The sequence below is a fragment of the Furipterus horrens genome, unplaced genomic scaffold (assembly GCF_987537825.1).
Source record: "Furipterus horrens unplaced genomic scaffold, mFurHor1.1.pri manual_scaffold_3, whole genome shotgun sequence".
Lineage (NCBI taxonomy): Eukaryota > Metazoa > Chordata > Mammalia > Chiroptera > Furipteridae > Furipterus > Furipterus horrens.
The window spans coordinates 115,810,251-115,824,966 of NW_028327173.1; the positions used below are offsets into that span (position 1 = coordinate 115,810,251).

A 14,716-nucleotide genomic window follows, 5' to 3' on the forward strand; every position below is an offset into this window, starting at 1 on the left:
GAGAAGATAGCCAACCTAACAGATGAGGAGACAGCCAACCTAACAGATGAGGAGACAGCCAACCTAACAGATGCAGAATTCCAAACACTGGTGACAAAGATGTTCACGGGCTTGACAGAAATGCTTGATTATAGCAAACGCATAAGGGAAGACGTGAAGGCTGTGCTAAATGAAACGAAGGAAATCCACACAAAACCAATGGTGAAGGGAAGGAAACCGGGGTTCAAATCAATGATTTGGAACATCAGGAAGAAAAAAAACAGTCAACCAGTACAGAATGAGGAAACAAGAATTGAAAAACATGAGGAGAGGTTTAGGAATCTCTGGGACAACTTTAAACATGCCACGTGGCACTGAGGAACATAGCAACAATTAAGTATAATAGTTACCAGTTGCACTGCAAACAAATATTTTGTTCAAGTAAATAAGTTTTCTAGTTACAGTCAATGAAAGCAAAGTAGTCCAAGCCAAGGATGTTTCCTGTCAGGAGAAATTCCTACCACTGTCGTTTGAGAGAGACCTTGGGCATTTTCATGTCAGGGGCAAGAGGGCATAAGTAATTAAGATACAGAGTGTAGCCTGGAGAAGGAAGGCTCAGGGTCCCAGGAGAAGGGGAAAAAAATATTTTTTCTGGCAAAAAAAAAAGTAGGTAATTGACCGGTGAGTTAAAAAAGCTTAATTTAAGTACAAAGCTAATCAATTTTATTTTTATTTTCATCATATCCAAAAATAATTACCTCCAGTTGCTCCTTCTGAGTAAAACCTTTCATGCTCTTCCCTGAGGCATGGCCAACAAAAGTCATTGCTCTAATCATTGGCTGATGCTGTGAAAGCATTTCTGCAATTTCTTGAACACTATCTCGAAATGATGAGAAAATCATAACTCTGGTCTTGTCGTATTTCTTTTCAGATGTGTTTTGAGCTATGCAACAACAAAAAATTTAATTACAACTTTTTAAAAAACATATAGATAAGAACGAGTTCAAAAGACAAGCCTGACACTATTTTCTAATGAATGATAATTCTTTCAAGAAAATAAGACATCTTAAACCTTTGTTGGTTTTCCTACCTTTCCTAATAATTTTAATAACCTTGGCTTCTAATCTCTCATTAGTTGTCATAAAATATAAGCCTAAGAAAATCAAATAAAAATGACCTGAATCACTTTGACCAGTCCTTCATTTCATACATGATGCCTATTATTCCACTTTGCCTTCTACATCGGAAGTGCAGAACTATAGAGTTCCCACTGATTTTGTAAATCTTCCTTTTCCTTTCTGATCACTAAGGATACTGTCCTAAACCAGGTCATGGCATTCTGTCCCCAAATCTACAATTCATTCAAAGTGTCCAATAACTGCAGAATATACCCTACAGTCAATGATAAAGCTCCTCCCAGTGTCTCTATGGTTGGGAAACAGTAAAATGCATGAATAAGAACACGATCGTGGAGGCTGGGCCACTTACTCTCTGGGAGATGTGTGGTCATGTAGTGATTTTCTCTCTTTAAGCTTTAGTTTCTTCATATCCACAATGGACTGAGGTGATGATTAAATGAACTAGTAAATATAAAGCATGTAGGCTTGCACATAGCAATTGGTTAATAATTGCAAATTATATAGGGTTTACTCTACTTGCTATTAGCTTTCCTTTGTTTTTGCACTTGCTTGGGACTTTGACAATTCCTCTTCCCTCCATCTGAGTTATATTATATTAACCTTGTGTGTGCCGGGGACTACACTAAGCATTTTATAGATTAACTCATTTAGTCTTTATAACAACTCTGAGGATTAAATAACAATATATATAAAGTTAATTCATGAAAAAGAGCAACTATTACAGAAAAATTATTCTACATGTACCTCATTTGAGTCACCACAGCATCAAGCCTCTATATTTGACCAACATCTGACCAATAGCTACTTTCCTTTTTTTCAATCAAAGATAATTTTTTTGAAATAATTTCAAATCACAAAAAAGTTACAAAACTAATACAAGTAGCTTTCCCCCACCCAGACATTTGAGTTAATTGCTGACATGACAGCTCATCATCCCTAAAGCTTTAGTGTGTAAATTCTACAAACAAGGGTATTATTCTATGTAAAGACAATAAACCATGAAAATCAAAAAATTAAGTTTGATACATTATTACTCTCTAATCTATAGACCTTACTCAAGTGCTGCCAATAGTCTTAATAATGTTATTGAGGGAAAAATGCACCAATCACCTATAGCCACTTTCAATGCAATGCCTATCTCCTTCAACCGGTTGCAGCCTGCCTTTCTGTCTTCATTCCACTGAAGCTCCTCTACAAAAGTCATCAACAACTTCCATATTGCCAAATTCCATGGCCACTTTTTAGTTTATTTGACCATAGCTCTCAGCAGTATTTAACACAGTCCACTCCTTCCTACTGAAACAGTCTCTCCCCTCAGCTTTTCTGACACTATTGCTCTGGTTTCTTTCTCATTCTCCTTTGTGGCTTTTTTTCATCTGAACTTGAAATATTAGTATTCTTCTGGACTATATTCTGGGCCCTCTTTTGTCTCCAAACTATATTCCTAGTGATGTCTCAGAAGCATCATACCATGTTTGCTTTTCCTTCTCTATGTTCTTAATTTTCTTTGTTCATATAATGTTCCATAAACACTCCCCCATAAGATTCTTTTCTTTTCTAATATCCTATATTCAATCCATCCACAAATACTGTTGGCTCCAACTTCAAACTATATGTAGAATCTATGACCACTTCAGGGCACTTCAACTACTACTGTCTTCGTACAAACCACTGTCATCTGCTATCATCGCAAACTATGCAATAGCCTCTGAATTGGTCAATAACCACTTTCCACAAAATGACCAGAGTGATCTTCTAAAAAATGTAAATAAGAACTTCCAGTTAAGATGGAGGTATAGATAGACATGCTTCACCTCTTTGCTCAACCCTAAGAAGGATCACAACTAACCTGAAAACAAAAAAACACCCGAACTGCCACAAAATCAGACTATATGGAAGTATGATAACCAAGGACTTAAAGAAGCCACATTCATCCAGACGGGAAGGAGGGGCACAGACGGGGAGCCAGGCCGGTGAGGACACATTGTGGTGGATGTGGCAGCGGTGGCTGACGGAACAGGTGGTCCCACATTCATGTGTGGTGGATAAAAATTGGGAGGGACACTGGGGGAGAGAGCAATCCCAGCCCCAGGTCAGACAGTGCAGCCCAGGGTTCCAGCACCACGAAAATTGAGCCTCATAACTTCTGGCTATAAAAACCAGGAGGGGTTGGGGCAGGGGAAGAAACTGCCAGTATCTCAGGGAGAGTCTATTTAAAGGGCCTGCATGGACCTAGAAGTTACACAATCCCACCCACTCTGGGAACCATCCCAGGGGCAACAGCTAGAGGGGCACCAGTCACATATAGGAAGTGGGTGAAGCGACTGCAAATGAGGTGAGCGCCAAGCAAGCATCCAGCAACCAGACAGCAGCATTGCCCCCTCTCCAACCCCTTCCCAACATACTGAGCCACAAAGTGATGAAGCGGGTTTCCCAGCCCTGGCAATTACCTAAGGCTCCGCCCCATACAACATAACAGGTTCACCAAGATACAAAATCATAGCAGCTCTACCTAATACACAGAAACAAACACAGGGAGGCTGCCAAATTGAGGAGACAAAGAAATATGGTCCAAATGAAAACAGCTCAAAACTCCAGAAAAACAGCTAAGTGAAATGAAGATAGCCCACCTACCAGATGTCGACTTCAAAACACTGGCTATTAGGATGCTCAAAGAACCCATAGTGTATGGCAGAAGCATAAGGGAAGAAATGAAGACTACATCAAGTGAAATAAAGAAAAATCCACAGGGAATCAATAGTGAAGGGAAGGAAGCTGGGGTTCGAATCAATGAATTAGAACATAAGAAATAAACAGTTAACCAGTACAGATTGAAGAAACAAGAATTCAAAAAAAAAAAATAAAAGAGAGAATAAGAAGACTCTGGGACATCTCCAGAAGTGCCAACATCCGAATCATAGGGGTGCTGGAAGGAGAACAGGAAGAGCAAGAAACTGAAAACTTATTTGAAAAAACAATGAAAGGCTACACCGACAGCGGCTCCACACGAGTACCCTGCGCTCCGTGGCCGGAGATCATGGCGCGCACTCATGCCGGGACGCACAGATACTCGGTTGCCTGCCTGGCTGAGCCAAGATCCAACAACACGCTGAATGTCACCATGTGCCAGGGCACTGTGGGCATGCAGCCACAGCAGCAGCTCTGGAGCATCCCAGCAGATGGCAGACATCTGATGGTCCAGAAAGAGCCCTACAAGTACAGCCAGTGAAATCATTACACTGCTGCCCCTGAGGACCGTTGGTCCTCCGACTCCACTGACTCAGTCATCCTCTGAGTCAGGGAACACCTACTACTGGGTGGTGCTCATTGAGGAGCAGGGGGTGGGAAAATCCACTCTGGCTAACATCTTCGTGGGCATGCATGACAGCATGAACAGTGACTGCGAGGTGCTGGGAGAAGATACATATGAGCGAACACTGATTGTTGATGGGGAAAGTGCAACGATTACACCCCTGGACATGTGGGAAAATAAGGGGAGAACAAGTGGCTCCAAGACCACTGCATGCAAGTTGGGGATGCCTACCTCATTGTCTACTCCATCACAGACCGAGCCAGCTTTGAGAAGGCCTCTGAGCTGCGAATCTAGCTCCACAGGGCGCAGCAGCCAGAGGCCATTCCTATAATTTTGGTTGGCAACAAAAGTGACCTGGAGCGGTGCCGGGAAGTGTCTATTTCAGAAGGGAGAGCATGTGCAGTGGTGTTGGACTGCAAGTTCATTGAGACCTCCCCGGCTCTCCAGCACAATGTGAAGGAACTATTAGAGGGCATTGTGCAACAATCGGCAGGACAGTAATGAGAAGAACAAGTGGCAACTGGCCTACCAGAAGAGGACAGAGAGCATTCCCAGGATTGTGGCTAAAAACAAGAATATGGCCTTCAAGCTCAAATCCAAATCCTGCCATGATCTCTCTGTGCTCTAGGCACCCAGAGTCACCCGGATGTCTACCTGATGGACATCGTTGAAGGCCATTGGGACTGATAATCTATATTAGATTGGATCGTTAAATATTGTTTGATGTGGCTTCCCTTAGTGCAGCTGGGAATTAATGTTATTAGCCTTATGGGTAACAAAATGCATGGGAAATGAAAGATCTTTGTAAAGAGTCAGTATTTACAGGAAAAGCCAAACCTTGCTACTTGAACACCTAAGACTCATTAGAGTATGTGTTTGGTGTTCACATGTGTTTCCTCTTTCCTATGGATAGTAGAGAATTGAAGCATATAAAAGAATGCCTAGATAAAGGATTTTCCATTATTAAAATTTTCTCTATGGTTCTGATATGTAAATTTGAGGTCGATGGGTCATAAATAAATATAGGAACATGCCAAAGGGTTTATTCAAAGGAGGGAGAACTTTTTTCTCTGTACCTGGCCCTAGGACTGTGGGATTGGGCTCATCATGACTATTGCTGCTCCATCAAGCTGTGAAAAGAAATGATAGACCTTGCTGGGAACTAAAGCTTGCAAACTATTTTTGTTCAGTGCCCATAGCAGGGGATCCAAAAATTTGTAGAATTGGGAACTGATACATGTATGACTATGGGTTTCAAAAATTATATCTTTACTTCTGTATCTTATAATTTTTTATTCAGGAGAATTTATTTTAATCAAATTCAACTTAGTTAAACCACCTTTTATGTTTCAATATTTTTACAATCATAGGGTCATGATAAAAACACTTTTAAAATCTGAATTATTAATAATCTGGAGTGCAAAATGTCAAAACTTTTAATATAATAGAAGGTGTGCATTTTTATAAAACACAAAACATAAATACTTCCAGTACTTTGAGCTGACCCTTGTATGCCATAGCTGTGCCCTTATTTTTATTTTTCAAAATAGTAACCATTTTAACATTTTATAAAGCATAATTTATGACATTACCATTTTCTATCTTTTTCAGAATATGCAAGTTTTTATCTATATGTCTTAAAATAAAAGAAAAAAAGATCTTATTTAAAAAAATAGTAATAATGAAAGAAAACTTCCCTAATTTGGTGAAGGAAATAAGATATACAAGTCCAGGAATCACAGAGTCCCAAACAAGTTGGGCCCAAAGAGGAACACACCAAGACATATCATAATTAAACTGCCAAAGGTTAAAGATAAAGAGAGAATCTGAAAAGCAGCAAGAGAAAAGCAGAGAGTTACCTACAAAGGAGTTCCCATGAGACTATCAGCTGATTTCTCAAAAGAAACTTTGCAGGCAAGAAGGGACTGGCAAGAAGTATTCAAAGTGATGAAAAGCAAGGACCTACAACAAAGAACACTCTATCCAGCAAAGCTATCATTTAGAATGGAAGGACAGAGAAAGTGCTTCGCAGATGAGGTAAAGCTGAAGGAGTTCATTATCACCAAGCCCTATTATATGAAATGTTAAAGGGACTTTTTTTAAGAAAAATAAGATCGAAACTATGAACAGCAAAATGAGAACAAACTCACAACTATCAACTGAATCTAAAAAAAAAACCCAAAACTAAGCAAACAAGTAGAACAGGAACATGGGGATCATTTGGAGGATTATCAGCTGGGAGGGGGAACGGAGAGAAATGGGGAAATGGTGCAGGGATTCAGAAGCATAATTGGTAGGTATAAAATAGACTGAGGAATAAGAATAGTATAGGAAATAGAGAAGCCAAAGAACTTATATGCACAATCCATGGACATGACCTAAGGAGGGTAGGGGGGACTGCTGGAAGGAAGAGGCATACCAGGCAGAGGAGGGCAAAGGGGGTAAAATTAGGACAATTGTAATAGTATAATCAATATTTTAAAAATTACTTTAAAAAAAATTTAAGATCATGTCATTCTGCTGCTCTAAATGCCTCTGTGATGGTTTCACAAAGCACACAAATTGGTAGAATAAAATCTGAAGCCCTGACTTGGTATACGAGCCCTGCATCTATCTGCCCCTGGCTATTCTCCAACCTCCTCCTATACCACTCGCACCTTATTACAATACTCCAGCCAAATTGGTTTGTTTATTGATCCTTAATCATATCACGTATCTTAATGCTGCAGGGGTTTTGATTCTGCTATTCTCTCTGCCTGGTGTAATCCTCCCCCAGAAATCCACAGGGCTTGCCTCCTCATTTCTATCAGATAATAGCTCACACATCACCCTACAGATGGACTTTCTCTAACACTATATAAAGCAGACTCCTTCATGACTCTATCTCTTTACCTAGTTCACTCTTCCTAACCATCATATTATTATTGTTTTAGTATCTGCTTCATTTATAGTGCCCCAGACTGACTTTTCTTTTTCAAATAGCCTACAGTATTCTTAAAATTCCTACCTATTCTCCCAAAATTTCTCAAGAGCTTCTTTATATTCATTATCCAGAATAATTAAAAGCAAATCTTCTAAGAAATGTTACCACAAACTAATGAGTCAGTTTTAACTTTTTCAATAACTTTTTCTTGCCTTGAGGCTATTAAATATGACTTACCATTCCATGACTTGAAGTGTTCAACTACAATTTCTTCTAATTTCTTTAATTTTGGATGACTATAGAAAAATTCTTTTTCTCCTGCAAAAAATAACAAACATCAAAATAGTACCTTTGTTTTTTCCACATTTAATTAAATAAATGTATTTTCAAAATAGATTTGTTAAAACTTTAAACGCTCAGTAGCATTGGGAGAGCACATAAGCCTTACTGTAAAATAAACCTTTAATTTTTATGAAAATTTCATTCTGAGAGAGAACCTAAGCAGAAATCAGCAGCAATGAAGACGGGAAAAACTAAATATTTAGTCAAGTTCTAAATCAGTTTTTGGTAGTTCTAAGAATTTTTCACTACCAATAACAACTACTAACTTCTATAATATTACATACTGCATATATATTTATCTTGTTATTCCATTTATTGTATTTTACTTATTTATTCTCTTCTATTTATCTTTTTCATCATTTAACAAGTCTATTGCTACAGAAATGTAAGTATAGACATGTGGATCAATGACGTAAAATTTCAAAACTAACCTGATGAAGAGAAAACAATATAAAATTTTAAAAGAAAAAAACAAACCATTTTCGGTAGTAGAAGTGCCACTTGCTGAAGTACGACGTGTACATGCAAACATGCACTCTAGATGACTGTACAGCTTCATGAAGTCCTCATTGCGGCTAAGTTCATTTTTTGTCCGAGTCATTCCTTCAGAAATTAAGAAAAGGTTTTACCAATAAATAAACTTAACAGTAAAATTAATCAAACATAATGTGGTTTTAAAAATTAATCTTTAACAATGAATGCAAGTTTTTCAAACTTAAACATGAAAACCAGTAACTTTTTGCCAGTTCTACATTCACATATGAATGGCTCGCTTTTTTATTTCCAGAGATTTATCAAAGAAAGAAAGAAAGAAAGAAAGAAATATGGCCCTGACTGGTGTGGCTGAGTGGGTCGGACATTATCTGCAAACCAAAATGCGATCGGTTCAATTCCCAGTCAAGGCAACATGGCTGGGTTGCAGGACAAGTCCCAGTTGAGGGCATGCAGGAAGCAACAGATTGATGTTTCCCTCACACACCAAAGCTTCTCTTCCACTCTTTCTCTCTCCCTTCCCCTCTCTCTAAAAATAAATAAAATATTTTTAAAAAACCAGACAGCCCTGGCCGGTGTGGCTCAGTGGATTGAATGCTGACCCGGGAACCAAAAGGTCCCCAGTGATTCCCAGTCAGGCATATGCCTGGGTTACAGGCCAGGCCCCCAGTTGGGGGCATGCGAGAGTCAACTGAATATTTCTCTCACTGCCCCCATCTCTAAAAATAAATTTAAAAAATAAAATAAAAATAAGTAAAATCTTAAAAACAAACAAAGAAATACGGTCATTTTTAACAAAACTATTCCACTGCTTTTTAAAAGCATTTTTAAAGTATCCCAAACTGTTTAACTTTAGCAAAAATTATACATGTATTTTTTTAATTTACCTTTAGTTCCATCCATAATTCCACAAAGGAAGAAATATAATGATCTCACTCCCATTTGTTGCAATAATTCATAACCATGATACAAACTAATACAAAGAGCAAAAATTCCTTCAATTATACCTTGTTGTATTCCCTAGAAAAATAAACATATCAAAGTTAACCAGAGAAATAAAGATACATGTTCCATATAAAACTTATTGGTTCTAATGAGTATCTAAAATGTTGCTATGGAAAGGTGCCAATGTATTTTCCATATAACATGTCGCCTCACACTTTTTTCTTGAATTCACCATGGAACTTACATTTTAAAGAGAACAGGTGAAGGAAGGAACTATTTATCATATACTATTTTTCTTTATAGGTAAATTATTAGCAGTATGAGGTCTGTCCAGAAGGTATCCAGTCATATAATATGAAAAATGGAAACATTTATTGAAGAAGATACAAGAAACACTGTACATGGGACAATGATGCCTCAATCCCCTTCGAAGTAGGCACTTTGGGACCTCACACAGTTCTCCCAGATGCCATCAGCTGTCCTGTTGTATTTTCCTGAATCTCATTGACAGTCTGAAATCTCTTCCCTTACAAAGGTGATTTTAGTTTTGGGAAAAGCCAGAAGTCGCAGAACACCAAATATGGGCTGTAGTGGTGCTGAATCACCTGGGTGATTTGATGCTTCACCAAAATACTCTGCACTAAACATGATGCATAAGCAGGCGTGTGGTTGTGATGAAGCTGCCAATCACCAGTTCATAGCCATGGGCTTCTGAATCATCCAAATAATTTCCACGGAGAAATGTTCAAGCTTAATACAAGACCTGATGCAAATTCGTGGCTCTATTGGCTCAGTCATTTTGAATATGACAGCCACACAGTACACATGCTCACTCAACAGCATCTACCACCCCCACTGACTATTACAGTGAAGTCATCATTGTTCACGCATGCACATTCCAGTTCACCTTCCTTGGCTGCCAGGTTACATCAATGTCACGCAAACCATTCTCATTATATTAACAATGGTTAGACTTTTTCTGGGCAGACCTTGTAAATAGTTTCATTTGTATTTCATAACTATTTATTAAGCATCTACTGTGTGACAAGCATCAAACTAAACATTTGGTATACAATGGGAAATAAGTCAGATATAGGCCTGTCCTCACAGAGTTTATGGCATCAGGATAAATAATTAATCAGACTGCTTAATACTAACATTTAACACCAAGTATTCACACCACAATAATATCTGACACTGAGGACACATATTCTAAGTACACTACTTATACAAATTCATTTCATCTTATCTCCTAGGACAGTGGTTCTCAACCTTCCTAATGCCTCAGCCCTTTAATATAGTTTGTCATGTTGTGGTGACCCCCAACCATAAAATTATTTTCATTGCTACTTTGTAACTGTAATTTTGTTACTGTTATGAATTGTAATGTAAATATCTGATATGCAGGATGTATTTTCATTGTCACAAATTGAACATAATTAAAGCACAGTGATCTATTACAAAAACAACATGTAATTACATATGTGTTTTCCGATGGTCTTAGGCAACCCCTGTGAAAGGGTCGTTCAACCCCCAAAGGTGTCGCGACCCACAGGTTGAGAACTGCTGTCCTAGGAAGAAGGTACTATTATTATGCCCATTTTACACATGAAGAAACTCATACAGGTGATAAGTAATAGAGCCAGTATTCGAACCTAGGGAATTTGGCCTAGTGTTCTAGTGTTTTTAACCACCACTCTCAAGGCAAAGTGAAGTACACATTCTCTATATGGGATTATAGAATAGATGTATCAATATAATAAGATAGTGTTAAAGGAAGAGATTGAGAATATATTTTATGTATTTTTCTTTATTAGAGATAAAGACTATTATTTTCTGGCTTACATTTTTAGTAGCATTTAACATCAGTGACAGTCATTTTAAACACTTCCAGGATAGTGATAAATGCCCTAAAGTGGCAGCATAATTACCTGAAAGGTAAAAATCACCTTTCCGTACAATATAAACTGCTGTCAATAAAATCAAGTTCAACAGTTTTAGATTTACTATTTAAAATTTCAGTGAATCTTCAACTCCTAGCAGAAATTTGAAAACATTTATTAAAGTTCAGTATATTATACTGCAGTTTCACAGAAAGGGGTCCCTTCCTGGTTCCCCAGACACTATAAAGTCCATATTTCTAGTGTTACATTTAGAGCTACCCCAATGTGGTCATACCTAGATTAACTATCATCTCTTGACTTCCTCAATCCCTTGCCTCAAATTGGCTTGCTCATTGTCTTCTTCTTACCTTCCTTAATCACCTCTGTTCCTTTGCACATGAGTTACTTCTCAGTTCCAAGAAAGACTCAGCACCTTTTTGTGCTTATGAGCATCTCTTGATTTTGGACCTAGCTAGATGACTATGTTCCTACCCACCTATTTTTTTCTGTGGAAACTAGAAAAAAGCTTATTCTGATACTTCCTCCAACCTCAGTATCAAGAGTTAAGACAAAATGCTATGGGGCTAAAAGTTAAGTTAGGATCTACCCTCTAGCATGGCCCTTTGACTTCGCAAAACAGAAATGAACTAAAAGACCAATGTTTAATTATTAAGTTTTAAGATAAAATTATCTTAATTGAAATCATTAAATTGTATTCCTGTTCAATTTTTCACGTTTTTATAAATTATATAAATCATATCTGAATTCTTGATAAGCTAATATTATATACACACAAAAAAATCATTATTTCCATTTTATCCTGGCTCTTAGTAAAAACTTAATCTACCATCAAAATTTATTTTAAAATACCTACCACAATATTAGCAGGTGGGTTTTTCCTAAATTGATCTCTTGCCAGAATTATCTGGTATTTTGTTAGATTGGAGATATCCCTTCTCATCAAAAGATTCCTCTGAATCAAAGAACTGGAAAGTGATTCCAAAATCTGCAAATTTCAAAGAAATTTAGTTTAATCTTCTCTTAAAGTCCTTTTTCAAATATAATCATTTTATCATATACTAAAGAAAAGTTATATATTAAACTATATATTAAAGTTTATCCTACCTAAAGCCAACATCATACACAATGGGCAAAAACTGACAGCATTCCCTTGAGGTCAGGAACAAGACAAGGATGTCCACTCTCTCCACTCCTATTCAACATAGTCTTGGAAGTTATAGCCACAGCAATCAGACAAGATAGAGAAATAAAAGACATCTAAATTGAAAAAGAGGAAGTAAAACTGTCATTATTTGCAGATGACATGATAGTGTACATAGAAAACCCTACAGACTCCGTGAAAAAACTACTCGACCTAATAAGTGAATTTGGGAAAAATAGCAAGGTACAAAGTCAATATTCAGAAATTGAAGGCATTTCTGTACACAAAGAATAAAATATCTGAGACAGAAACTAGAAAAAATCCCATTTACCATAGCAACAAGTAAAAAAAAGTAACTAGGAATTAACTTAACCAAGGAGGTAAAAGACCTGTACTCAGAAAACTACATAACACTGAAGAAAGAAATTAAGGAAGATACAAATAAATGGAAGCATACACCATGTTCATAGATGGGAAGAATCAACATCATTAAAATGTCCATACTACCTAAAGCAATTTATAGATTCAATGCAATCCCTATTAAAATACCAATGACGTTTTCACAGACCTAGAACAAATACTTCAAAAATTTATATAGAACCAAAAAAGAGCCCGAATAGCCACAGCAATCTTAAGGAAGAAGAACACAGTAGGAGGAATCACAATACCTGATACCAAACTATACTACAAGGCCACGGTAATCAAAACAGTCTGGTACTGGCATAAGAACAGACATATAGATCAATGGAACAGAATAGAGTCCAGAAATAAACCCAGGTCTCTATGGTCAACTAATATTTGACAAAGGGGGAAGGAACATAAAATAGAGTGAAAAGAGCCTCTTCAACAAATGGCGCTGGGAGAACGGGACAGGGACACGCAACAATATGAAACTAGACCATCAACTTACACCACACACCAGAATAAACTCAAGATGGATCAAAGACTTAAATGTAAGACGTGACACCACAAAAGTCCTAGAGGAAAACATAGGCAGGAAAATTTCAGATATCCCATGTAGCAATATTTTCACCAATATATCTCCTAAGGCAAGGGAAATAAAGAAAAGGGATGACATCAAACTAAGGAGTTTCTCCTCAGCAAAAGAAAACATCAGCAAGATGAAAAGGGAACCAACCATATGGGAAAACATATTTGCCAATGATACCTCAGACAAGGGATTCATCTCCAAAATATATAAAGAACTTACACGACTCAACACTAAGAAGACAAATAACCCAATTAAAAAATGGGCAAAGGACCTGAACAAAGACTTCTCCAAAGAGGACATACAGAGGGTCCAAAGGCATATGAAAAAATGCTCAACATCACTAGTCATCAGAGATGCAAATAAAAACCACAATGAGATATTACCTCACACCAGTCAGAATGGCCATCATCAACAAACAAGAGCTGGCGAGGATGTGGAGACAAAGGAACCCTGGTGCACTGCTGGTGGGAATGCAGACTGGTGCAGCCACTATGAAAACAGTATGGAATTTCCTCAGAAAACTAAAAATGGAACTGCCTTTTGAACCAGCAATTCCATCGCTAGGATTATACCCAAAGAATCCTGAAATACCAATTCAAAAGAACCTATGCACCCCTATGTTCATAGAAGCACTATTTACAATAGCCAAATGCTGGAAACAACCTAAATGCCCATCTGTAGAAGAGTGGATCAAAAAACTGGTACATTTACACAATGGAGTGCTATGTAGCAGAAAGAAAGAGCTTCTACTATTTGCAACAACATGGATGGAACTAGAGAATTATGCTTAGTGAAATAAGCCAGGCAATGAAAGATAAATACCATATGATATCATCTATTACAGGAGTCTAATGAACACCACAAACAAATGAGCAAAATTGAACCAGAGGGCATAAGCCTATGATCTCATTACCTGAGTGATTGTCTAATACAAGGATGCCAGCCTGTTAAACCAGGCACGCTGTTGTCCGGGGACAGCCAACTGACCTGGAGTCTGCAAGATCCTTCCCCATGTGGGAAGGCCACCCTCCCCACTACATCCCAACTCTTATTAGGGATTTCTGGACCCAAGGGTTGGTAGGACAACAACCATGTCCAGCTTGAAGCAGTTAGAGGAGCACAAGACCTCTGCCCATTGTCCTTTATAATATTACAAAGGGTCTTTGGTCTGAGAGGGGGGCATTGTTATATTTTATTGTTATTAACAAAATAATTAATTAATTAACTTTAAAAAAATATATAGGAAAGGGTGAAGCCAAGGAACTTACATGCACGACCCATGGACACGAACTAAGGGGAGTGGGATTGCTGGGGGAAGGCGGGTACTGGGCAGAGGGGAACAAAGGGGAAAAAAATTGGAACTATTGTAACAACATAATCAATAAAATACACTTTAAAAAAAAAGGGAGATTTTATAGCTGAGAACTGCGTCCTTGCTAATTAATGTGTGCTAGGACAACTAAGAATGCTTTCAATTCTTCTTTATGTGTCCTGATGTAAAGGTTTGAGCATTTCACAAAATAAGAGAAAAGAAAACTGATATCTTG

The 14,716-nt window shown here is 37.7% G+C and overlaps 1 protein-coding gene and 1 pseudogene across 1 annotated transcript in view; one reads left to right on the forward strand and one right to left on the reverse strand.

Annotated features, from left to right (window-relative positions):
• FANCM (FA complementation group M) overlaps window positions 1-14,716 on the reverse strand; it is a 76,289-nt gene that overhangs the window by 44,303 nt on the left and 17,270 nt on the right. Inside the window, exons 5-9 of the mRNA XM_090271831.1 lie at window positions 11,891-12,022; window positions 9,076-9,208; window positions 8,174-8,299; window positions 7,592-7,672; window positions 738-922 (exon numbers count right to left, since the gene is read on the reverse strand). Of these exons, the coding sequence (XP_090127957.1) occupies window positions 738-922; window positions 7,592-7,672; window positions 8,174-8,299; window positions 9,076-9,208; window positions 11,891-12,022 (657 nt within the window). The remainder of the gene's footprint in view (window positions 1-737; window positions 923-7,591; window positions 7,673-8,173; window positions 8,300-9,075; window positions 9,209-11,890; window positions 12,023-14,716) is intronic.
• Window positions 4,199-5,059, forward strand: LOC150015792 (GTP-binding protein GEM pseudogene; annotated as a pseudogene).